Raw genomic sequence first — 27,403 nt, 5'->3', positions numbered from 1 at the left:
GAGTTGTGGACTCCCGTAGAGCAGCTACACACAATAACCAGCACAGAAAACTCTATAGGTCTTCCACAATCTGGCTTACAGCCATGCCCATATAAGGAAGTCCACCCCTGTGTGACATCACAAAGGGGCAGTTTTGCCACACCCTCTGAAACCGAGCGTTTTGAGCCATCCCAAACGTTTTTCAGGGCTCACTTCCAAATGTGCAAACCTCATTATCTGAAACTTTGGCATTGTTTAACACCAGAATACAACATTTAACTACATTTATAGGGCAGTAATGTGGGAAAAGCATCATAGGTCCAAACCAACAAAACAACTTCCATTTTTGTAAAATTAGGTTGCAGAAAAAGTTATGAAAAAATGAAAATTTGATGAGAAAAAGTTTGAAATATGAGGGAAATTTAAAATATACAAAATATATATTTTTTCAAATTTTTTACAATTCATAATATTACGAAAAACAAAACAAAATATTTAGAAAATTCTGTTGCGGTAAAAGTTGGAATTTTACAAGAATAAAATCAATACATTATGGGAATAAAATCATAATTACCAGAAGAAAATTAGCAAGAAGAAAGTAGTTCAAACTAAAGAAATAGTTTGAAAAAAAACAGTTTGGACACATAACAGATTTTTAAGGCTTCTAAGGTCGTCCATTATTGGTGTTTTTTTTGACATTTGCGAATAAAGCACGCTTGAAGGACATTGCATTGAAATGATATATAAATATTGTTTGGGTTTTTTTTGCCCTGTTTTCTGCTCACAGAGGAAACCGTGTCAAATCATGTACAGTAAATATGGACACCAACACACTCCTCAAAGCCTGTATAAAAAGCACTTCCTCTCACATTTGCCTCTTTTTGATATTTTGACATATGCTTGTATGTTTTGCATCGTTTTGTTTTATCACGTCGGATGCATTCAGTGACTGCAGGACTTTTCAGACTACACAGCATCTTTTAACCCTTAAAAAACATTTGTGTTCTTATATTTTATCTGTATATAAAATACATGCCATCCCTCTCCAGGAAAAGCTGTGATACTTTGTTGTAAAAGTCTGATCATCTCCTGGTGAGTTGGGATATACAATATAACCCTCCATCTTTACAGTCAAATTCATTCATTCATTCAACAGAGCATAAAAATATCTGGTATGTCACACATTCATATTTTACATATTTTATGTCTTATGTCATATTTTCACACGAAAACTTTTAACTTGACTGAAAAGTACAATATCCAGTATAACAGTATTACACTTTTCTGCACTCTGTGTGTATATGCTAGAAGCCCCGCCTCCACCCACTGAGACAAAAGCCACGTTTACATGAGGAATTAATGAATTATCTGAATTAAATCAAGCTTGAAATGTATCTTTTCTAGTTGGGAGCTGATATTTTCCTGAAACTTACCAGAAGCAAATTTGATGGTAACTTATTGTTTATAGTGTATTTTATTTTTTATTATTATTTTAGTGTATTTAATACATGGGTCAAAACCGAGCCGTTAACATAAGAGATGATAGCAGAAAGCTAACGCGAGAGGAAGGTTAAGGACGTATCCAAGCGGGCAGCGACTGTCTGAATGAAAGGCGATGAGTGAGACGCGCATTCTTGGCCTTCTGATGATAAACACTTGCGGTATGTCGCTAGCATTCGCTGCCATGAATCAAATCATCTGGAGGAGCGAAACCACTGCAGGCAAGTTGAGACTCGGCAGCAGCTTGGGGCGTTGTGGAAGTGGTACTGCACACTCTAGAGGGAAATTTTACGAGCTCAGCGGAGATTCTGTTAGTATGATAACCTTGGGCAAAAATATCACGATTTGATGCTTTCATGGTCTTATAAGTGCAGCTCTAAAATGGATTTTAGGGTCAGACGTACATTTTATAAGAGCTCGGCATGCATCTTTTGCATAGAAATACATACCAGGAAGTGGAAAGGCATCTTGCCGCTACGCATTGAAAGGAAATTTTAACACATGTGCACGTGTGCGTCAACGCGTGCACAATCACAGTTCAGTGCAATTGTGAAAAATGTAAATAGTTCATGGCGTTAGATTTGTAAAAACAATTGTTATTTTCATGTAAAACAACTATTTTTTGCTTTGTTTATGTTGTGTTTTTTGGTTGTTTTTTTTAAAATTTTTTAATAATGTACCTCGTACCAAAGTACTCGGTGATATGATCATCCAATGCCATAATGGGTACCATAGTAAGTGTCAATATAGTGATATATATAGCACATCATGACCACCCGCTGATTGCCATTAAGGTCGTGGTGTCGGTTGACCTTCAGGCTCGTAGATGGGTGTCTGGAGCGCCGCCATCCCAGCACTCAACCCTCTACTACACTGCATTCCACTTCATGTTCCATTCACCTCATAAAGTCCACTCCGAAAAGATACTTTGTTTACGTTATCATCCATTCAAGTTCCAATTGGAGACGCGGGCTGTGGTAGTACTGCAGTTTTGTTTGGATGACACAATCAAACAAGTCTTCTCTGCAGCTCACTCACTCGTGTACTGTATGTTTACATGCATGAAAACAACTCATTTTTGCATGAAACCTGCTCTTTAAAACATATAAAAACCAAAAGTGGGCCATACTGCAATTTTTGTTATCAATTCAACGTGACAAAAACAAAACAAAAAAAATAAACTATATTAGGAAAGGAGGAAGTAAACAAATGTAACAGTTACTGATTGTAAAAGTAAAATGGTTGTCATTTTATATTGTTATTAAATAATGCATTGCTTCATTAAAACCATGTGGATTTGATCACTGATTTTGATTAAAGTCTCCTCCCACCATCACCACAACACAAGTAACACAATAAACGATTTATTTCATGAACGATTTATTTAATAAATGTATTGCTTCATTAAAATCATGTGGATTTGATCACTGATTTTGATTAAAGTCTCCTCCCACCATCAGCACAACTGAGTGGACAAAGTGGAGAATGAAAAAAAAGACTACAAGTCGGACTCTCGCGAGAGTTCGTTGCTTGTACGGCCGCCATATTGTGTGCCAGTATTTTGATTCGTATCTACTGGAAGTGAGCAAAAAGAGAAAAGTGAAGGCTGTCGAGGGGAGGGGGCGCCGAAGAAGGGAGCTGTCAAAAACTTCTTCCCAAGTCCGTCCAAAAGCGGAGGGCTGGGGCTCGCTATCTCTCCTCCGAGGACGCATTAAGACCCGGGGCCTCGGCGCAAGTTAGCTCTTCGCCTGCCTGTTACTCGCTGGACTCTTCTCGGCGTCTCCTGTGTGCCAGCGCCGCGGCCCTCCGGAGGTCCGGCGGCGTTCTGGGGTGTCGAAGTCGGCCCGGGGAGCGGCAGCGGAGACGGGGGAAAGTAAGTATATAATCTTCAAACTGCTAACGCCAACACGGTTGTATTAACAACAGTAATGGAATAACTTGTGTGGAGTACACAATCACTTTGAACACTTTAAATTCTTCAACGCTGTTTACTTTTTGAAGTTGAAGAAAAGAGAAAGTTTCTAACTTTATAACAGTCGCCTAGCTTAGTTAGCTCACTAACTTTTTAAGTGGGGGGCTCTCCCATTGTCAGCCAAGAGAACTGTCTCGAAACCTCAATTAACTTCACTTTCCTAACTGTCTTACATAGTAGAAATATCAATACATATATATGAGGGGACTGCTTTTTCCATGAAGCTCAGTCCAACAGTCTGAATGGATGGAAAGATGAAATAATAGGAATTCTCAGAGCTTTAAGAAGCCCTGAAATCAAGAAGCAGTAGTTGATTAGTCATTTATACAGGAAGTTCTCGGTTTACGAACGACTTACGTTTCTGTGTTTTTTTTTATTTACTGGAGAGCCTGGATTAAGCACCTTGGTCAGGGTTGAGTACATTACGCACAATTCCTTCAATTAGAACACTAAGGTTAGTGTGTAAGAAAATATCGTTTTGGCGATATATCGCGATACTTCGTTCCACGATAATGTATCGATATTAAAAAGTATGATGTGGATATTTTTAGGCATTTATCATAGACTGTATATGGTATTTATTCAAGTGCAGACACGGCAAAGGTTCATTTCTGATTGGAATTGAAACCTCCGATCGTTAGGTGGCAGCACTTAACGTAGTCAATTAGGCACTTCCACACGTGAATGAGGAGAACCTTTTCGCAGCCATCGCATGCCGGCTAGTGAGTGTCCATGCTGTGTGAAAGCTCATGCAATGCAACATCATGTCTCATAACATTATGTTTAGACTTATTAATAGGCCATTGTCAACCACGAAACACTGCTCGTTTATTTGTTTATTAATTTCTTGAAAACGCACGATAGTGAGGGATGACTGTATTTGTATGTAGTGTATTAACGGCTTCAAATGAGCGTGTGCGTGCTTGTATGGGAGAGGACAGTAGCCTCTTTGTTTTTGTAATAAAGAGGGAGGCACTAAAGACACTGGTCTGAGCTACTGCCCCCCCCCCAACTGCCCCCTACTGCCCCTACTGCATTACAGCTGTGACCTACCAGAACAGCATCCTCCCACCACAATATAGCGGCTTTCACTTTAAGGTTTGTTGTTATTGTGGTTCTGTAATGACTGGAGGCCTAATGCACAAAACTAGAATGAGGGGTATCAATGTTATCCTGGCTCAGTTTATCTGTGATCTGGTTGAATATGTTCTGACATAAGTTACCATGGAGATTTACCCCAGTAAGCCTGCCCCAGACCTGCGTTTATAGGTGTTAGAGCACACTGCTGTTCTTGATTTGTTAAACAAGCAACAAATATAAAATTCACCATTTGGATTGTAACGATGATGGTTTCCTTGTTGCCATGGTGAATCGGTGACTCTGTGATCGAATGCATGGTCTATTTAAGGAGGCCGCGGATGTGCGCTCATCTGGGATTGGTTTCACCTGGCTTGGGTTTTGTGCAACCAATTAAGCCTTGCTGCTCTTGCTTAGGGTTGGTTGAGCTCAGCTCAGGCAGTTATCCCGGATGTTGGAGTCCTACTTTTGTCCAATATGCCCTCATCATTAAATAAATTAAGAAATATTTATTTTAAGCCTTTTTCAATTAAGTATTGCAAATAGGCTTAAAAGGACAGTACTAAATGTATCTTTATTGTTGGTCAAAATATTGTAAATGGAATATTGGAGAAGAATCCAGATTATAACTGATGAATTTGAATGTTGGTGAAATTTGGAGTTGTACAACCTTAGTCTTTTACCTTTAGAGGTTCTGTCCTAAATTGTGTGTTGTTACCGCAGGTAGTTTGTATATACTGACTATCTTTTCTAATACCGTGAATACACTTTGTAGTTTTTATGCATGATTTGGTGTAATTGCAATCGCAGTAGTCATACGGCGCGATCTTAATTGTGTGTTTTACAGCCTGCGCCTCTTGTGGGGCTCTTCACCTTCCTCGGGCATCGATTGCCTTCCCTGCTTTGATGCTTCGGACCATTTGAGTTTGAATGCCACACTCCAAAGTACTCAAGACTGCTACTTTGTCACCCTTCAAAACACCGACAACCTCCGCTCTGTTGTCGTGGTCAAACCGTAATCATTCATTAGCATCCAGCGCCTGCAGTGACTTGCAGTCAACATTGCACTTCCTGACCAATATGCTTCCATGGCCAACTGTTTATAGGTGCAGAGTCTTAACTGGAACCATGTGTGCCTGTAGCTGGGCAAGTATGTTTGCTAGAGGGCCTTGCGGAGCTGTGATTCTTTAGCGACTCAGCAACAATTGCTCAAAGCCTGTTAAATAAGCGCTAAATCAGGTTTTTATTGGAGATTAAGCAGTTATACGGAACGACAAGCTGCTAATGAATTTGTTTGGTTGTTATCAGGATTTTGCTAGCACTGTATGTGTATGAATGCGATCACTTGTAATTAGAGGTAAGGATGTATGTCGAGGAAGGAGGACCTTGTGTTTGTTTTAAACAAACAAGGTTTTATAGGTGGTGACTGAAGTAGGGTTTAAAAGCTTAATTGAGCACCTTGAACTTTGCTGTATCATGCATGCCGAGCTACCACGACATTGTGCATGGATGTATAAAGAAGTAAATGGGTCAGTTCTTCATTTTAAGTACGAGTTCTGTTCTGAGATAATAAGCTGCATTCTGTATCTTGATCTTGTAATATCTAATAACGCATCTCATTAGAAAGCTGCAGGCCGAAATTGGTCCCAGGTTACCCATTGGGCATCCCTGGTTTACAGTGTTTGGGTTTTTTTTTAATGAAGGTGAACAGTAAGAGTTTGAATGATTTTATTTTTAGTAAGGTTCCTTACGTGAAGCACAGAGTTAGTATTTGCAGAGTATAAAACTTCATCTTATGCACTGTTTTTTTCCCTTTTACGGAGGAGAAGGGTTCAAAAACAGGTGCACCGCACCTCGAGGTGGAGGGTTAAGGCAGACGTGTAGCTGAGGAGCTGTGTACATCGCTGACGCAGACTGGTGGGGCACCCAACTGACGTGCACGAGGCCGGGCAGCAGAATGCTGATAGATGGATGGATGATGGATAGATATTTTATTCATCTCCAAGAGAAATTCACAGTTCCAGCAGTTTGGAAAACACGGGGGCGTGCAGGGTTCAAGAAAATGGTACTATGTAAAATAGTATAGTAAAATAAAAAATACCAAACACAGTAAAGAGCAAAAATATAATAGCATAGCAAGCAAAATATAATGCATCTCGTGCTGTTGTGCAAAGAGATGTTGTACAGCATGTATGTACATATTGATGTAGTGCAGTTGCAGTTACAAGTACAGACTTAGAGTCCATCATGTAGAGGTGTGTGTGTGTGTGGTAATGGTTTTATTTCATTTGAACATGCATCAGATTACAATTGAGTGCATCCCATAATCAGTTCCCAGTTCCACGTGTCCAAAAGGAGTAGGAAGAAGCAAAGCTTATTAAATCCTACCCCTCCATCTGGTACTTTTACAATCAGTAACTGTTACATTTGTTCACTTCCTGCTTTCCATAATACAGTTTAAGTTTTAGTTCATTCTTTAAGTTAATTTTTGTATTCAGCAAACATCAACTGCTTGTATTGTTTCTTGAATTGGTTCGTCGTTGTGCATTGTTTGATTTCCTTACTCACTCCATTCCATAGATGGATTTCAAACTATTGTATGATGATAAAGTGCGTGTGCATGGTGTGGGTGTGCCTAGCATCCACTTCCACACCGAATGCCTCGACTTTTTGTCCCTCATCTCGACTGTCCCTCACTCCAAATATGCACAGTGCGGGAAATGGGACATTACATCGTGGGGAGGGCTTTTTGCCAGCCTGGACAGGCACGGGCACATACAGAGTGCAGAATGTATAGAAGTGTAAAGTATATGTACACTATGTAATGTATAGATGTATGTCGGGTCCGTAAAGTGGATTGTTCCGTGCAGGGAGGACCAAACGTAAATCCCTAATTTCTGCCATTTTAGCGCTTTGCATTTATTTGCACTGTATATTGAAATTGTGTCTTGTTTTGCATGTAGTAGAAGCCTCTTCCCCCTTTTGGCATTGAATCATCACCTTGGGCTGATGTGCCGCTGCTCTGACATGTTGTGGTATGAGTGTTTGTTGTGTGTATGCGTGACAAATTCTCAATATTGCAATATTACATGTTTGTATTGTGGAAAAAGAAGCATTTGGATCGTCTCTTTAAGAGAGAGCATTTGGTAGCGTGCCTCATTTGGACTTTGCCCTCGTTTCCCCCTCAGTTTACAGCGTTGGGATGGTGGGTGGGGGCGTGTGGCTTACCAATATCGACACAACTGACGCATACATGCACGCAGTATGGCTACAATGTGATTGCTTTGCTACAGTTGCTTTGGTGTGTGTGTGTCATGTTTGGCGGAAGTGGACGGACAATCACTAGCCACGTTTACATGAGGAGTTTTTCCTCAAGATACCTCAATCGGATTGGGGAAAGGAATATTCCACCCATGGGAATCCCATTATATATTAATTCGGATCGGCACTTTTCTTTGGGAATGAGGTGTATTCTTTCCGTTTGAGCAAATAAACCGAATGCAATTGGAATATTTGGGTCCATGTATACGTGGCTAATGACACAAACATGCACACACAAGCACGTGTGCAGCCTTGCCAACTGTTTTGCAGACTATCCTCCACAGTTACATTTCTGTAAACAATTAAATGTATTATTTGTATAATATTTATTGACTTCAAGCTTGAAGACAAAGTTACATTAACCTCAATTCCTACAGATTGCAATATTTTTTGGGCTAAATAAATGGTGTAAAAATAGCATCCTGTGTAAATGACATTTAGGTTTGATGGAATAATTAAAGAGTGGGATTTCCACGCTTAATGAAGTGTTTTTCTTTGAGAAACTCTGCTGTGAAATGGCATAGGAGCGTAACCATCAATTAAAGCATTATAGCGGAGTCAATGGTGGCTCCACTCGCATGTAGCACTTTTGTTAATTGGAACCAGGACAGATGGCGTGTTTAAGGAGGCATACTTTCAGAGATGGCGGTGCTTCTGACATTTTGATTTTTATTCATGCCAGTGTTGTGATTGGAGCATTGTTTCTCACCCCCCCCCCCTTTTTTTTTTTCCTTTTTACCATGGAAACTATGTAATATCAACTGATTCGGAAAACAATGACTTGGAGTCCACCTTACATTCTTTTCATACCAGCTGCATGTTCTTCTAGAAACTTAGTTCATATTGACACATTTCAGATGACAAATTAGGAGTCAGGCTGCACGGCATTTGAGTGGTTAGCATGAAGGCCTCACAGCTAGGAGACCCGAGTTCAATTCCACCCTTGGCCATCTCTGTGTGGAGTTTGCATGTTCTCCCCGTGCATGCGTGGCTTTTCTCCGGGTACTCCGGTTTCCTCCCACATTCCAAAAACATGCTAGGTTAATTGGCAACTCCAAATTGTCCATAGGTATGAATGTGAGTGTGAATGGTTGTTTGTCTATATATGCCCTGTGTTTGGCTGGCCACCAGACAGCTGGGATAGGCTCCATTATAAGCGGTAGAAAATGAATGAATGAATTTAAGAGTCATGCCAAATGGCCTACAGGTGATGGCTGAGTCAGACTTCATAAAAGTCTGAAAACCAAAACCCATCTGCTGAAGTTTGACAAATTATGAAATATTAAAGATAATAATAAGATATATCACTTCAATCGCAGTGTTTCCACACCATTTGAAGATCAATGTCTCTACCTGGTCATGTTTACAAACGAGGAGCGTTGCCATCTGTGGAGCAGTATCCAATGCCGCGTCCTTTCACGTCCACATGAGCAGGACTGGTACAATGTGAGTGACAGAAAACGGGAAGATAGCTCCTCCTTATCTATTGGCCTTTATGTTCCCTGAAGGTGCAGGCTGCAAACTTTACAGCAGTGTGTTTGTGTGTGCATGCGTGTGTGTTCGAGAGAAACCTACAAACATTTCCTCTGATAAGGACTTTCTAAGAAAACACCCCAGTTTGCAGTTTCCTCTGCGCTGTTGTGCATTCATTGACAAGTTAAGCCATTTGTGAATTTTCTTGTAATACCACACGAGACTCACACCAGAACTATGTTACAAAAACTACTGTCCTCTCTGCATACAGTCAGGACACACAGTTCAGGACACGTGTCATTAGGCATGGGCTTAACCCGCTTCAAGGTATACCGCGGTATGAAAAGTCACGGTTTCAAAACCACTACAATTTTCCATCATACCGTTCCTGCGGTATGAGCGAAAGTGGGGGTCCGGCACAGTAAGACACCATACACCTCGAAATCCTACCTCCACTCAGTTCCCAGTGTCACTCGTTAGGTCTGGTGATGAGATCGGAGTTTAACAGCTGCCGCGGTCCAAGCGGTCCAAGCGGTCCAAGCAGAAGCTGTAGGAATTCTACACCTGATCAAGATTTGTCACATCAAAACAGAATCGCTGCATAACACTTCAAAACGCGTTAGTAGCGTCCACTTTAGAAATTCGCTGCTTTTGGACTCTGCACCCTCAGCATCATGGGAACTGTGGTTCCTTTAGCCATAAATTAGCCGCAGGGTTCAAAGCTTGTGAAAAAAGTAGCATCCTATAGTGTGGAATTTAGGTAACTAATGTGTAAGTCCATTTAAATGAAGGAAATTTGTGAATTAGTGAATGTTTACTATTCATTATTACTGACGTAGGGTGGAAAATAGTCTTTATTTTGGAGGGGAAAAAAATGCAACCTAAAATTTGGCGCTTAGCAGTGGTGTGTGTGCTGGAAATTCACTGGCTTTTTTGGGTGCAAACAGCGACCTTATCACTTCCCTCCTTATCCTGTTGGTGAATTCGGGCACCACGTCCTCTCTCTTGCTACCCTTTCCTCCTTCATGCATCAGCTTGTCTTATTCCGAGCTGTTTGTAAATGTCATCGAGAGGCTGCTCTGTCCTTCATCATTTCTCCCACAGTCTGGTCATCGTCTTTCATCTCCCAGGTTGTTGTGCTCTCTAACCATGAGAAAGGGCTTTGATCTCGCGTTCTATCAGTAAGAGTGTGGGCCTCGGGCTCTGGTACTCCCCCGCCGCCTCACTCTGGAAACATATTGTCCGGGTGTGGTGGACAGCAAAGTCCACCCAACTGAAAAGCCCTTTGTTTGTTGTGGTTCAGCTTTGCCAAGGGCAACTACGCTGTGTGGGTACTGCTGCGGTCTATTAAACCGAGTCTGACACGGGCCAGTGTTTTGCAGCATTTTGAATTTCAGATATGTAAGCACAACTACTGCAGATTATATAACGGCTTCTTAACACGCAAGTAAAGTTAGTTCGTAAAGACTTTGTGGACAAGCCATTTCCTTTCAGAATCGAGCTTCGACTGCTTCTTCAGAGTTCCCTTGGTTTATAGCTTTTGGGAGGCGTGTAGCGGTCAGCAAAGACATACAATGACGGTAATGCAATTGCTGCTCTGTGGTTCTACATAACTGTCACTGTTTACCGAAGAAATCAAGACCAAGACATAGCATATGATTGATTGCGACCAAAATGAGATGCCGTCGTGTAAATAAGATGCATAAAATATCGGTAGTTAGTCCCGCTTGGTGTATTTGGGATATCGTCGTGGTGCGTCTCCCTTTTGTGTTGCTTTGCCCGTCCGTGCATGTGTGATATGGATCAGGCTAAGCTCTACAGAGCTAGCATCTTGTGGTGCACACCTGTTAGTGCCAGTCTGGGCGCAATCAATGCTGAATCCCGCCTGTCATTTACAAGCTCCGACACAGTCGAGGGCTGCCTGGAGAGACTGAAACACCAGCTGTGCATTTGTGTTTGATCGATGTATGCATGCTGGAAGTTCCTGCATGGCAGGGTAGTCAGTCAGTGTTGAAGCGACTCACCCACAAAGGAAGGAAATGTATTGCTAATGTTAAAAGGATTTGGGGGTTTTTATCATCGAAAAAAGTAATTGATTGGATTTATGTAGCGCTTTTCTACAAGGAGCCTATTGGTGGTAGTAACCACGAGGCTGCCAGTTAATACCAACGGCATCACCGACCACCACCGGTTACCGTATTTTCTGGACTATATAAGTCGCTCCGGAGTATAAGTAGCACAAGGCCAAAAATGCATAATTAGGTAGAAAAAAACATACATAAGTTGCTTTTTTTCGAGTAATTTATTTTACAAACTACTTGACCAAAACAAACATTACGTCATCTTGGAAGGCAAGTTCTAACAATAAAAGAATAAAGAACAGGCTGAATAGGTGTAAGATATGCTAACACAATGGTTATTCAGCTACACCAAAAATAAACATGAACAGAAAAGATGTCCAGTGTTTATGTAACATAAACGCTCTGGAGTATAAGTCGCAGGAACAGCCAACCTATGAAACAAAGTGCGACTTATAGTCCGGAAAATACGGTATTCATTCACTGTGTTCAAGCCCAAATGTGCTTCACTGCTAGGTTCTGTTTGATACGTTATTGTCATGTATTCAACTAAAGCTTTAACAGACGTATCAGAACCTCACTGATCCATGATCCAAAATCTTCACTCTGTAAAGTCTAGCATTTCTGCCATGTTTTTGTGATGATGTGTTGATTGGAAATAAATTCTCAACCCTTTCTTATGGTTTGTGGTGGTGTTTAGAAGAGGGCAGAAGTGTGCGGTTTAGCCTGCTTCCAAACATGCTGTTGGGGCTTGTCAGCTGCCAATTATTCTTTCCACTATGCAATGAAAAACACTGCACAGTGTCCTCCTGCCCTGGAATTGCCACGCTTGTTTGTTTCACATTTTGATAGCTGCTTTGCTGTCTTTTCAGCTGAGTAAAGCAAATAAATATCATGTTGCTGAAAACTTTGTCTTTTGAAAGTCTTGAGATTGGTTCTGACGATGAAAGTAACAAAAACATGGGAGGAAAGTACACTTGGCCAGAATGTTTCTCAGCAGACCCTGCCAGGGTCAGATGGTTTAAAAAAAACCCAAACCCTTTATACTGTAGCCACGCTTATTTGACAAATCATGTCTGAGTTACCTGAAAGCTCCTGTCTGATAGCGGTGAGCCCATTTCCTCTATCTTTCATTGCCAATTGCGTCATCACGTTGTTGCTGCCACATTTCCTTCTGTGAGAATGCAACTTAAGCAACTCTCCTGTACTGTGCAGCCCACAGTACCGTTGGTGGCTTTTTCTTGAAAGTGTTTTTCCACATGTAATAATTGTGCATCTGAATCTGGATAAGGGAGCAACGGAATGATTATTTGCAGGGGTAGGAGCAAGCTGTATGTTAAAATTTACATTTTCATGGACATATCAGTTAGTTGTGGATTTTGGGCATATGCTCGTAGGTGTGGAATGTACAATACTATACAAGTAGGGTTGCTATAGTGCCTCATTGGGACGCAATAGCATTTTAAAAGCTCCTGAAATGAGCAGCACAGGGCCCCCTCAAGAAAAAAATGATTATGACTTTTGGGTCATATTACTCGGCCCTACCTACACACAGAGGTGTCTTACCCGCTTCACTGACTGGTCGGTAGGCCCCAGTTTCCTTGAGTGGGATGGGCCAACCTGGGAAGTTTGTGTGCCCCTTGCCTGCTTCTCATCCACCACCAGCTGCAGGCTGCGGTCCTGAAGAATTTTTGATTTCCTGCGCACACATATACACACACACATACACGCACACACACTGCCACTACTATACATGAGATTGTAGACACACACATTTCCACACGTGCACTGTAACAGGCAACTAAAAGCTGAGCAGCTGTTTTGCAGAGTTGACCCCTGTTGTGTGTTCACCAAGAAGGCGCAGTTGAGTACAATTTGGAATCCGCACATAAAATGTGGTTTGTTTCTGTTGTGGAGAAGTGTTGAAGCAAAGAACAGTCATGTACAGTATGAAGCACTGTGCTTGTACTTTATGCATCATCTGTGGCCTTCACGTTGTTATGGTGCATTTCAAATGCACAGCTGTTTCACGTTTGCAAGCTTGTGACTTGAATATGGTGGGAATATAACTTGATTCACCATATTATTCATTTTCTGATTGCTATAAAAAAAAAACCTTGTTGACTGTGTTGTTTCCATACATGTCCTTATGCTGGCTATTATGTATCCAAATAGAATATTACAGAATGTATATTTTCTTGTTACATGAAATTTCCTGTAGTACCGCCAGTAAAGTCAAATGCCCCTGAAGTTGTACGCATCCAAATTTGCCCAGATTCTTTAGAAAAATGTTGTACAATGTTGTATTATTTGTGGTCTTCCGAAGGAAACAAAACAAACAAAGGTTCTCAGTGTTCCGCAGTATTCCTCACAATCACCTTAAGTTTTAACAGATTCTTAACAGGTTTATTTACTGTTTTGACAATTTTCAAAGCAGCCTACTTTATAGATATGACTATAAACGTAGAAAGGATTTTGGATGGTGACATTAGAGCCCGGTAGGAATGTGCAATATAAATGATATAATAGAAAGAGTCTCCAACCTTGTAGGTTAATTATTACAATTCAAACAAAGATATGAAGTTGTGTGTTTCAAAGAGAGAAATGTGAGAAAATATTAATGCCTGTCTGAGAAAAGTGTCTAGTGTGATGGTGAGGGTTCTTACAGCATTAAAACCTATATAACAATTGTAAAAGTTGGCTATTTGTTGGATTTCACGTATTGCGGGCTGTTTTGGGAACCTATCTCCCGTGATGAACAAGGGAACACTGTAGACGCCATGTTTTGTTGGACAATGGTTTTGAAAGTTCTGTTCCAAACAATCCCATTATGGATAAATGCACCATTAGACCCGTATTGTAAAATATGAATGACTTTAAATCGCTTTTTTGTGTCAACTTAACTATTTCTGAATGGAGGTTTGGAAATGTGTGCGGATTAAGTGGAACATCATAATCAACCTACACTGGAATCACTTTCATTCTACGCTAAAGTATTGTTGATAGATTGTGTGTGCATGCGTTTTAATGCTCTTCACACACACGAGCATGTGCGTTCCTTCTTGACAAGACTGGGAAGAATGCCAACAGCCTTCAACAGCGACCGGCGCAGTCATTCCTTTTTCTTTGTTGACATTTCTTTTCCGACTAAGACTCAGCAGTTCATGAAGTTAAGGAGGATGTTTCTGATTTAGGATAAGTTGACATGATGTAGTCTATTTCATGTTTTTTAATACCACAAGTAGCTACCATTTCCCCCCAGGAGACTTGTATCCGGGGATTTGTTTAACAAGATTAGCACTGACAATCACTATAGCAATAATTAATGTAAAAGTTTAATTTGAATTAGACATCTGGAGGTGCATTCACGTGAGAGCAATGAATGAGCCTACCAAGAGGTGTGCATGTTGTGGTGAACAATCTCACCGCACCGTTGACCTGTAAACTGGGTCAGCCCCCACGTAGTCTCATTTCCTCCAACAGTTGATTTAGTAAAGCTAAATGCGGTTTTGTCTGCAAAATATGAGATGTAAAATGTTTCACGGGTAACAGTAGCAGTACTAGTAGTAGTAGAAAACATATTCCTCTGGATTGTAGTTTTAGACTAAATGCTGACTGTAAAGGCTGTGATTGGTTGTTGTTTTTTTACGTTACAATCCCTCGCCACTTGATGCTTCAGATTTCATCTCTGTTTTCCAAAATATAATCACTGCTGTTTTGTGATTGACTATGGCCTATTTGTAAAAAATATGCATATTTCAGCAATTTTTTTTTTACAGATTTTTGGCATAAATGGAGGATTATCAAATGTAAAAATGACTAAATGAACTAAAATATCAATATAAAGCATTAAAAAGACACATTCAAAGACTGTGAAGGAAGGACGGTGAAGGAAGCTAACAATGAAGGGAAAAGCTGTGGTTGTCACATTGTCACATCACACACTCAACCCTGACGAAGAGCTATTAAAAAACATAGTCCAAAAGAGACACAAAATTAAGCAAAAAAAAAAAAAAAAAACAGTAGAAATACAGTGAAACCTTGGTTAGTGTCATTAATTCCTTTCAGAAGATTTGACTCTAACCGGATGCTAAACTAATGAGTTATTTCTCATTGAGAATAATGTAAAGCCAATTAATCTTTTCCAGAAAGCCAAACTGAAGGGGAGGGGATCTGAAGGTTTCCACAGAGCTGTGGAGTTTTTAAGTGCACTTTAACAGGCCATTATATTGTGATTTCAAAGCTGGCTTCTTCTCTCTTCTTCTTTTTTATGAAGTTCAGTGGTTGGAGTTATTCCCTTTTAAACGATGACAAAAGCGAAGACGACAAGCCTGTATGAGTAGTACAGTGAGACCCCTTTAATTCTTGGTTCACACTAGGGTGGGGCAATAATTTTTATATACGGGTATAGATTCTTACAATGATTTAAAAAAAAAAAAAAAAAAGACTTGTACCGGTATAAATGATAAACGTAAAGACGAGTTGATGACTCAACGCTGTGGCATTGTGTTATTTTTGTTATATTGTGTTTTCATGTGGTATTTGACATTCTTATCTTACAGAGCTGCTGTGGTCATTTTATTGTATGTCTTGGCTATGATGATAATAAATTATTTGTGCACGTTTAAACTGTAAATCCTTCTTCTGGTGCCTAACAGTCTATAAAAATAATGAAATATGTGCATTTTGTTCGTTGCTGTGGTAGAATCCAGGTTAATATGGCCATCCTTAGTTTGCACTGAACAGGAAGTCACTGTGTGTGCCATTTAATGCTGTGTAACTGCACCCCGCCCCGCTTTTAGCCTTGTTTTTAGCTCTGAATGAATGTATGGATATTGTATTTTAATGCATCTTTTACTCTGTTTTTACTCTACTCTATTTTTATTTAACTCTTAACTTTATTTACTGCATTTCTATTTTTATTTATTTAAGCGCTATACAAATAAAATGTATTATTGTTATTATTATAGACAGTCGTTATGTTGCTGTTGCTTCATGCCGCTTTAGACGATGATGTTAACAATACTCCAACACATAAACTGACCCATTTTTGAAAGAAATGACATCTTTGGAGGTCAAACGCATTTGATCATTTATATCAACGCTGTCTTCTTAGGTTGACAAGGACTTGATGAGTTAGTTCACATGGACTGGTTGTCGACATAAACGTGGCAGGAAAGCTACCTTACCAGAGGCTTCCCTTCTCCTTGTACACATACTTTTAAGTCATTCATCAGACTGCTCATCGTCCTCTCTTTTTTTTGTGTCCCCCCCTCCCCCAGAAGTTGCTCAAGATGAAGGCGGCTTGCTGCCACAACTAATGCTGCAGTGTGCTGAGTAGAACCGACAGTCCTGACCTGGCAACATACGAATGGCCCAGGGAAGCCACCAGATTGACATTCAGGTTTTGCATGACCTGCGCCAGAAGTTCCCTGAAGTCCCAGAGGGTGTTGTGTCCCAATGTGTTCTGCAGGTAGGTAGGTAGGTTTCAGACCTATCACACAAGAAATATTTAGGCTTGTTGGTGGTGGGCAGCACCACCGCATCACAAGGGTTAGGCATCAGATCAGGAAAACACAAACAGGAGGTGAACTTGAGCCATGCAGTGTATCTACTTTATACGGTACCCGGAAAGGAATATTCCAATCGCGTGTCTACATGCGCCGCTATAATCAACCAGAATAGTCAATTGGGCATGCCCAGTGAAGCGCTTTGGCACTGTTAGCACTTTTACCGACTGATGACACAGCATCAGGAGCAACAGGGATTTCTGTGTCTCGCCCGAGGATACTTAGACTTGATCATCGGAGGACAGAGGATGGAACCTGCAACCTACAGGTTGGGAGACAGCCACTCATGCCACCCGTCGCTGTCATACCATTGTACTTTCTTTTGCATCCATGTCTCATTTTGTGCCTATGATATTTAAAATGATAAACCAATGACTGAACTAAAGTCCTTTTTTCTGTCCCCCTCTCAGAACAACAACAATTTAGACGCTTGCTGTGAATACTTATCCCAAGTCAGTCCGGGCTACCTGTACAGTGAAGAAGGAAACGTCAGCTTTTCTGAAGACCCCAGCTTAACCAGGCTTCGTAATCACATGACCCAGCTGAACCTGGGCCTGCAGTCTCAGAATGTGCATGTGGCCCCTGTGCGGGACGGCCTGAGAATGAACGGCAGTCGGACTTTGGCCCACAGTCTGAGCGACGGGCCCTTGCAGACAAGCCAGGCCCCCAACAGTGACTTCTTTCAGCAGGAGCCCCAGTCTGCTCCAGCAGAAGGGCCCACCAGTCTCAATGTGTTTACGGCAATGGAGCCCTCGCGCAAACCACAGCCTCCGCAGCACCTTGGACTCTACCCTCTGGGTGTCAAAGGAATGACTGTTGGACCCCAGCAAACGCCCCGCTTCAACCCCATCACAGTGACGCTAGCCCCGCACATTCAGTCGGGTCGCAACACTCCGACTTCGTTACACATACATGGCGGGCCGCAGTCGGGCCTGAGCAGTCCACAGGGGAACTCCATCTACATTAGGCCCTATGTAAGTCAATGCGGTACGACACGGCAAAACCAGCAGCCGGGAGGCAGGGCCCAGTACAGCCCCACGTCTCAGCCTCAGCAACAGATCTATCAGATCTCACATCCTTCGTCATGGTCCGGCTCGCAGCAGGCCTCTTCCTCACATACCTCACAGCACCACACCCAGCAGGGCCACCAGACATCTCACGTCTACATGCCAATCAGCTCCCCCACAAATCCCCAGGCACCCTCCATCCTTCCCTCTGGAAGCCAGGCGTCTTCATCTGGCGTTTCGTCGTCTTGCTCGTCATCTTCCTCATCCTCCTGTTCCTCCGTCATGCCCACTTCGCTCTCTGCTATCAGCCAGTACAACATCCAGAACATCTCCACTGGCCCTCGGAAGAATCAGATCGAGATCAAACTTGAATCTCCTCAGAGGAGCAATTCCACCACAACAACAGCTGTGCTGCGAACAGGCGGTGGGTCCCGTTCTTCCTCCACCTCGTCCTCTTGTCCTTCCTCCTCGTCCACAACTGGAGTGGCAACGGTCCCGAGCACCCCTCTCTCCATTGGAGGTTCGGGTTTGAGTCGTAGCCAGCCCACTGTTTACATCTCCCCTAGCCCACCTTCTGCTGCTACCACCCCCTCCGAGGAGGCCGTCATGGCCTCAGCTGGATCCCGCTCGCAACCCAAGTTTTACATTTCAGCCAATGCCTCCAGCGACGACAGCGGGGGAAGGAACCCTCCCACGGTCTACATCTCAGCTAATCCTCCACTGCAGGGGCCGTCGGGTGCGAGGAACATTGGGGGCCAGGTGAGCATGGGCCCCGCCTACATCCACCACCACCCACCCAAGTCCCGTGCCTCCGTAGGAGGGGGAGGCACGGCTTGTTCCCCGCGTGTGGTGGTGACTCAACCCAACACAAAATATACTTTCAAAATCACTGTGTCTCCCAATAAACCCCCGGCGGTGTCCCCCGGGGTTGTCTCGCCTACTTTTGAGCCCAACAACCTCCTCAGCTTACCCCCGGACCATCACTTTGTAGAGCCCGATCCCCTCCATCTCTCAGACCCGCTTTCGCCGCACAAGGAGAGACCAAGTGAGCCTCGCAGACTCAGCATGGGCTCTGATGATGCAGCGTACACACAAGGTGAGAACGGTCATCACCGAGTCTTTACTCACACTGAAAAAAAGAGTCACGGGTACATGTGCAAGTAATGACTATTTACAGTCAGCCGGTCCTAAGGATGTCGACTAAAGCTTTTTTCCACTCTAAAAGAGTTTTTGAAAATGTGTCATAGCACCAGACCCTTGCTTTGTTTTGGGTCTATGGAATGATGATCCTGTTGTGCAATTTCCGGCTGAGTTGTGGTATCTTGTTGTCCTGTTGTCCGACACGCTCACCAACTACTGGCCCCGTGTGTGTTTTAGTGATGTCAGTCGGTGCAGGTCTGTATGACCCCCATTGTTGTTACAATGCTGTCGTGACTGGATTGTGAACTCCTCTTTCTACACAATGCAAATGACTTTTTAGGATAAAAGGTTTGTTTTTAGAGCTATAATAGTTTGGTGTTTTACATGCCTGACAGGTCGGAATTCTTTTTCCATTGCTTCTTGCCAAGGAGATCATTTGACTTTGTCGGCTCTTTTGCCGTCTTGAATGTTCAGTTAGTTTAGAAAGCGGTCTGATAAAAGCTTGACTCGCTCAGTACGTCCCGGTGGGATTGGCAATACTGTGAGTTCTTTCCACTCAATGATGTGTTGGCCCTCAACTGCCGGAGACCAGCAGAGCCGATATTGAGTCAAATGTGTTAGCTTATAGACTATAGGCCTTCCCAACAGTGGGCACGCCGCCTACCCCGCTGACCCTCATCGACTTGGATGATCTCTGCTTTTTCTTGACACATTCAAAATGGGGAAAGTGGACATCCATTTTCATGGCCACCATGCCTGAACTGTAGTTTTGGCAATATCTTGAAGGTCATGTTCTGATCTGATTGGGTTTCAAATGTCGTCACATCATCAAAGTTAGTAGTACTTTCCTTAAAAAAAAAAAAACTATAGCCAAACTCTTGCTGTGACTCACAGTCCAACGTGACTCACTGTTTGCCTTGTCACATGACCGCTTCAAGACATTCCAAGCTCTGTTGCTTAGGCTCTCACTCCTTTTACATGTCTATCAATCAGTGGTATTTGCTTCTTCCATTGCTATTCACTTTGGTCATGTCACTCAATGCAAGAATGGTTGAGTAGCAGGCAGTAGGAGTGTTGTCGGCTGTGTGTTTTTATATGTCCGAAAAATATGTTGCATTTGAGTGCAAAATATGACCAAACCCATTAGCGCATTAGAAGCAATATCACACAGGAAACTCCCACAGGATGACAAGAGGGCATTTGCTATAACGGAGAAGGGCCAGCTTCTGTCAGTGGGTGAGTAAAGTCGGGGTTAAACACTTAAGATTGAGTATCTCCAACCTCGCTATGTTATGCCTAGCTGCCACTACATTGTAGATAAAACCATAATCCCCACATGCATAAAGAGCTAAATGGCTCGTACTAACTGTTGCTGATTGTTGTCTGTTTGAGTAATGTCAGTGGATCAATACACAAAAAATAAACAAACAGAAAAGGTGTCCAGTGTTTATGTAACATAAACAGTTTTTTCATTTATAAGTCGCTCTGGAGTATTGACTTATAGTCCGGAAAATACAGTATGTTTTGGATAGGTGTTGAAGTTGCATCGGGACACCCCTAATTCTAACCAAATGGTAATCTAACCAAATCAATATTTTCTGTCAGAAATCATGTAAATCCAATTCATCAGTTCCAGAAAACCAAACATTGAATGGAATATTTGACCAATCTTCATGGCAGAATTGGTAGACTTTATTTACATTGGTTGCCTTTTCAAGCACAGTCCAAAGATGTTCTTTAGGGTTGAGGTCGGGGCTTTGGGAAACCCATTCTAGAGGATTAATTTTAGCCCTTATTAGTCCATTCCAAAACCAGCTTGGGGACCATTGTCCAATTCTAACACCTATTATGTCCAAGGGGTTGATTTGATGTGATGTGAACTAAGGCGCTATCAACTGTAGTCAATTAAGATCTCATGTTCGCAATTCTTGTTAGATCTTTACACAGTATGTTCTTTCAGTTGTTGTGTTTTATTAGGTGTTTTTTTTGGACTGCGTACTGGGGTGTTTTCTTGTTCTGCAAATTCTAGCAATGGGATAGGCCACAGTATGTACTACGTACCTGTTTTGTGGCCCGGCGGAAACCACCTATGTTTATGGTTTTTCAGCGTTGTTGGGCCATCAAAAGGCCCGCATGGAGAGGCTGTGGCATGAGCTGGAACTAAAGAAGAAGCAGCTGGAGAAGCTAAAAGAAGAGGTCAACGAGATGGAGAATGACCTGACCAGGAGACGGCTGGAGAGGTCCAATTCTGCAACCCAAATTCCCTCGGTAAGCTTGGATTCTACTTTTGCAGTTGGAAAAACGGCTTGAACTGTTCACTCCAGTGTTTGCTAGTCTAGTTCTAGGTAAGTTCCAAACGTGTGCAAGCTAGTACAGTGTATGCGTTTATAAGGGGACAACTTTCTCTGGGTTATCAAAAAAAAATGCACGGATGCTCTGGCTGTCAGATTTCCTGGGTCTACATAGTTTCTAGTTTTGTCTGGAGTCAGCCGTTATTCTTTATCGCTGACTCTAAGTGAACACAGGGGAGATAAGTAGGCAGGTGTTAACATTTTAGCTGACAGAGCTCAGGATCGTCTCCCACGAAAGAAGCAACGATAACCCCTTGCACGTCACTGTTGCATCATGGCCAACCACCTGTTTCTTTTTCCGTCAGATTGAAGAGATGAAGCAGTTGCGGTGCAAAAACCGATCACTACAAATCGACATCGACTATCTCACTAAAGGGATTGATCTCTTTCAAAAAAGAGGTAAGAGTCTTTCTGATATGCATCAATGTACCATCTTAACTTGGCATTTACTGGAGGTCTGTTAGAAAATGGACTGTTTGAGGTCAGGCGGGGCGCCAGCGCAGCCATGATCACATCCTGGCCGCGCATCGACAAGGTGCCGCTATTGTAGTGTGAACTCACGCTTCTTCCTGAATTGCATCCTGTAGCTGCTTGGTAACAAGGGATTTATTGCCCCCCCCCCCGGCTGCTGACGGCAATAAAGCCAACTTTATTGGAGGAGACATTCGCTTGTAGGAGCAGTTAGACATTAGCATTAAAAACCGGATGCACACAATGAATGTTATCAGTAATTATGCCACTCCTCTTTCCCAGAGGAAAAGTAGCGATAAGGCAGGACGGGTTGTTACGGAGTTTACATGGAAAATTACATTTTAGATTAATAATAATAATAATAAATTTAATTTATAACGCACTTTATATCGAAAATGATCCTTGTATTACTGTATAGCCACGTATGTGGACAATAGAAATCCAATGCATGGCAATGCAATAAAATCCTGGCTTCATTGATTTCTCTTTATTTTATAGGACCACACTTCAATCCCAATGCCATCCATAATTTCTACGACAACATGGGATTTCTTGGTCCTGTCCCACCCAAACCCAAAGGTACTTACAGTATCATTTGGCAAATTTAGCAGCATTGCTTCGTCTGCATATACAGTAAGTAATGAACAATACCGCAGCAAATACCCAAGGGATCATAATACACAGGGCCATGTAGGTTTGGAGTTTTTTTCTTCCTTAATAATAAAAACTGCATTGACTAATATTTAAATTTGCTTGATGATCTGAAACGTGTGACCAACGTGCAAAAAAAAAAAAAAAAATTTTTAAATCAGGAAGTTTCAAACACTTTGTCACGCGACTGTATTATTTCTATAAATCACCCTTTTGACCTGGGACCCGCCCTCCTGTTTGCCCCCAGACCCAGACAGTCAGAGTGTGAAAGCCATGGCGGACCAGGAGGAAGACGAGGGGACGCAGTGGAGCTGCACTGCCTGTACCTTCCTCAACCACCCAGCCCTCAACCGCTGTGAACAGTGCGAGTTCCCACGGAATTTCTGAGCCGCACCAGCCCGCCTTTTCCTCCTCTCTATTACGCTACAATCCGGGAAACGGGAATTGCTCTTCCCGGTCCTTTCCCAAGTGCTATGAAAACTCAGATGGGGGCGTAATCGTTCGTTCGTGCAGCCTCTTTCCTCTCTTTCACACCCCCCCACCCCACCCCCCCACGCCCCTACGAACGCTGTCCTCCTGAAGGTTTGACTGGATACTGTTTACAGATTGTTTCTTCCTCAAGGCAGGCACAGTCGGATGATACCTCACGTTAGAGACTCGAATTGTGTGCCCCCCCCCTTCACTGTCCCTCCCTCTTTGTGGGGATACCTCGCTGCTCCCACTTACAGTATTAGGAGTGTGCCCCCCCCCTCCCCCTGCAGGGACACATACGTACACGACACAGGTACCAGCGTGCCTTTTGGCTGTGTCTCAAATCAAACACTTGTGTACTTTGTTCCTGAGTGTGCAAATATCGAGTGTAGCGCTGCACCGAATCCTTTACAGTCGGAACATCGCATCCTCATTCTTTTGTCGTGGTTTTTCAATAACGTATTCATGAGATGATGGCTGAGCGGTGCTTAATTAGTCCAGAAATATGGTCACGAGACGTCCATTATGTTACACCGATGAGACCTTACCATAACTTGCACTGCATGGATGCACAGCTAATTTTTTTTTAAATCCCATTTCATGTGAAAATAGTATATTTTTGGCTTCTTTCTTTGTCCTTCCCAGCTTTGTCTCAAACCCTTTAAGTTTAGAATAACTAAATCGGAGGCTAACTACTTACTGTACCTCGGTAGCTTACTACCTTTAAAGCAGCGGCTGTCTCTTGTGTCCCTGCAGAGATCCCGTAGCCTGCACAATGTGCCGTAAACTCAGATACTCTGGTATGTATACGTATGTGTACCATCTGCACAGGATGCAGAACAAAACGTGCTTTCATCATATTAGAAAACTCTCCAACGACGCCAGAAAAAGTTAGCTAGTAGCTTTTGAGAAAATATGTCGTCAAAGCTGGTTGGAATGTCGCCAGATATAGCAACAAAATGTCCGAGTTGGGTACACTGGACGTAACTACGGTCAAGTGTTAAAATCTACACACATTGACTTCCTGTTCAGTGCAAAATAAGTGTCAATGTAAACGTCCCAACCAGCTGCCATTTGCGCTCCCGGGAATGACCCCAGAATAGTTAAAAAGCCACACACATTGACTTCCTGTTCAGTGCAAAATAAGTGTCAATGTAAAAGTCCCAACCAGCTGCCATTTGTGCTCCCGGGAATGACCCCAGAATAGTTAAAAAGCCACACACATTGACTTCCTGTTCAGTGCAAAATAAGTGTCAATGTAAAAGTCCCAACCAGCTGTCATTGTGTGCTCCCGGGAATTACCCCAGAATAGTTAAAAAGCCACACACATTGACTTCCTGTTCAGTGCAAAATAAGTGTCAATGTAAAAGTACCAACCAGCTGTCATTGTGTGCTCCCGGGAATTACCCCAGAATAGTTAAAAAGCCACACACATTGACTTTCTGTTCAGTGCAAAATAAGTGTCAATGTAAAAGTACCAACCAGCTGCCATTTGCGCTCCCGGGAATTACCCCAGAATTGTTAAAAAGCCACACACATTGACTTCCTGTTCAGTGCAAAATAAGTGTCAATGTAAAAGTACCAACCAGCTGCCATTTGCGCTCCCGGTAATGACCCCAGAATAGTTAAAAAGCCACACATTGACTTCCTGTTCAGTGCAAAATAAGTGTCAACGTTTAAGTCCCAACCAGCTGCCATTTGCGCTCCCGGGAATGACCCCAGAATAGTTAAAAAGCCACACACATTGACTTCCTGTTCAGTGCAAAATAAGTGTCAATGTAAAAGTCCCAACCAGCTGCCATTGTGCGCTCCCCGGAATAGTTGAAAAGCTACCTAGCCAAGATGGCCACCATTAAGGCTGCACACTTAACCGTTTGTAAGTGCAAGTTGCTGGCACACTTAAGTGTATAAGTACGGAGGTGGGCGAATTGAGACACAGCCTTAGTTTCTCTTCCTGTTGGTGGGCTTGTGGCGTGGACTTGGGAACCGCTCTCTATCCGAAGGGAAAACTAACAGACTACTCACGGACTTTGTCGGATGTTAAAGGGGAAGCCGCCTCTCGAATGTTCCCCCAATGGCCCCCGTTGTCCCTGGTTTCTTTTCTCGATATTCCTTTTTTTCCAGTTCCAAATGAGAACATGCATGCTTGGTGTACAGAAAGTCCCTTTGAGCTTTTCCCTGTACATACGTGTAGAAGGTGCCTTCTTGTCACAATCCATCACATGTATTTTCCTGTAAGTATAGCTTTATAGTCTTTATTATTGTTTACCCCCCCCCCTTTTAAAAGCAACAAACAACCTCCCCCACCTTCTCCCCCGCCTCCCTGCTCTCTTTTCAGGTTGTTGTGGATTGCTGGTGTCCCTGCTCAACGTTGTGTGGACCATCGGCACAGGCAGCAAATCCCGCTTTTCTTCCCAGGATACCAAAATGGATTTTTTTTTCCAAGAAAATCTCCACAAATCTTACAATCTCTCTCTCTCTCTTTTTTTTTTTAATCTGACAACTGGAATGTTGTTTTCCTATTTGGGGACACCTTGCTGTAAAGACGCTCCGAGGCTGTGTCTTCATTGGAAGACTTGCGTCAGTACACTTAAGTAAGTACACTTAAGTAAGTACACTCTCTGCTTTCTGAGTGCCTGTGTTTTAACAAGCCACTCCTGTCCCGTTGTTGTGCACTTTCCACTCAGGTTAGCCCCTCCCCTTCCGGATGCCAAGTCAACGCAGGGCTAGTGTTATTGTTGACTGTCATGGGCCTGCCTGTAAGTTATGTGCCAAAGTGGCGTTTTCAAACCTTAGCTACGGTGCTACCAAAAACAACACACGTGGATCCACACAATGCAACTTCAATACACCCACAGCACATGCTGGGAAGCCTATGTGCACGCTTGTACAACAGGTTACCCAGCATGCCTTGCGGGTTATAAACGAGCAGAACATAGTATTGTTTTGTATGGGTTTGTGTCTTTAATCCAATACACTCATAGTCGCTGTGGTACAAGTACATTGTGTTCCACATGTTTTGGTTGCACCGTGAGTAAGGTTTGGTTTGTGTCCACAAACGTATTCCCCCGAGTTTGTAAACAATTTAAACACAACAAAATAGCACAGAAGTAGCCCGCCCCTACTTTTCAGCATGCACTCATGCACTTAACAGACTAAGTGTACTTTAAGTACGCAAGTGTGCCAGTTGAGACACAGCCTCCATGTCCAGTACAACCCGAGTACTCCTTCCTTGTTACTGTGTGCCTGACAATGTTTTGGGTTATGTTCTAAAGTGGTACCAAAGGTTCACAGTCATACTTCTGCCTAAAGTGTCCTTAATATTCACAAAAGGTTTTATTTGTAGACAAATATAAATGAGCACAATGTAATCCTATTTGTTATTTGGCCTCGTCATCCCCAAGCTTTTATTGGTGGGGGGGCTTCTGCTTCTTCAATTTCTGTCTTCTTACCCCTCCCTCCATCCAGCCATCCACCCCCCCCCCACCGCCAAACACAAACTTTCAAAGAATAATATTGCATTTGTGCCTTTCAAACGATTCCATTGGTATCTTTGAACCTACAGTATTTGCAGGTTTTATTACCATAATAGTCAAATCCAGAGGCAGAGAGAAGTAGAAGAGCAAATCATATCTCTAAAGCACTTAATGCCAAACCTTCCCCCTTTTTTCAGCCCAAAGAAAAACAGTTTTCAGCTTTTATCTGCACCTTGGTGTGAAGAGGCAATTTATGTGTTTTATTACATGGTGGAAAAAACATTTCAATATCTAAAAAAAAAAAAACAAGTCTTTGATTTTATCTGGGAAACTCTTTGTAACAGATAAGTTATTTGTAAAAATAATAATAAAAAAATAAAATCTTTTCAGATTTTGGGGAAATAGTGGATTTGCGTGTGTGATGTTTTGTCCACCAGGTGGCAGTCGATGACGTTTCAACCCAAAATGGCGCCTGTGTCAGGTAAGCTAGCTCATTTCCAAAATCTGTTTTTTTTTGGGCACGAATGTTCATTTGAAAGCCATTAGACAATTGTACGTTAAAATGTTCCAATTCAACTCTTACTATAGTTCAATTCGGAGAAAACAGGAAAATATTGCCTGGGCTACGGAAATCATTAGCTAAAAGTGCATTCAAAACTTTATTTAAACTTTCTTTATTTTCAAACGTGAATTACCATAAACAATGTAAAACAGGATGTATCGTTTGCATACACATTAGTATTTAAAAACATGTCACAAATTGGCCTTAAAATAAGACACTCAGTACATGTCACTTTCAATTATTGTGAAATCATGTTATATTTTTTCAGTTTTGAAGTACATTTACGGTATGAGGCACAAAACAG

General features: G+C 42.4%; 1 protein-coding gene across 5 annotated transcripts; it reads left to right on the top strand.

The window, feature by feature from the left end:
- The first annotated feature begins 2,993 nt into the window (after positions 1 to 2,993).
- tab2 (TGF-beta activated kinase 1 (MAP3K7) binding protein 2) lies at positions 2,994 to 26,532 on the top strand. 5 transcript variants are annotated; one of them, XR_009128935.2, is made up of 8 exons: positions 2,994 to 3,352; positions 16,683 to 16,873; positions 17,381 to 19,073; positions 21,225 to 21,385; positions 21,774 to 21,867; positions 22,438 to 22,518; positions 22,838 to 25,295; positions 25,400 to 26,532. XR_009128935.2 is itself a non-coding variant. In XM_058065557.2 (7 exons), the coding sequence occupies exons 2-7, from the start codon at positions 16,772 to 16,774 to the stop codon at positions 22,975 to 22,977; spliced, it is 2,271 nt and encodes a 756-aa protein (XP_057921540.1). In that variant the 5' UTR covers positions 2,994 to 3,352; positions 16,683 to 16,771; the 3' UTR covers positions 22,978 to 26,532. The 5 variants fall into 5 exon arrangements, 3 of the variants coding, with proteins under 3 accessions (XP_057921540.1, XP_057921541.1, XP_078651003.1); XR_013629490.1 differs by having other exon boundaries at positions 22,838 to 25,655; positions 25,749 to 26,532; XM_058065557.2 differs by having other exon boundaries at positions 22,838 to 26,532.
- The last annotated feature ends 871 nt before the right edge of the window (positions 26,533 to 27,403 follow it).

Source organism: Doryrhamphus excisus, linkage group LG11 (assembly GCF_037039965.1).
Source record: "Doryrhamphus excisus strain RoL-2023G ecotype Guam linkage group LG11, RoL_Dexc_Guam_v1.1, whole genome shotgun sequence".
NCBI classification, from domain to species: domain Eukaryota; kingdom Metazoa; phylum Chordata; class Actinopteri; order Syngnathiformes; family Syngnathidae; genus Doryrhamphus; species Doryrhamphus excisus.
The sequence above is the reverse complement of the archived record's forward strand: the minus strand, read 5'-3'. Positions and strand labels throughout refer to the sequence as shown.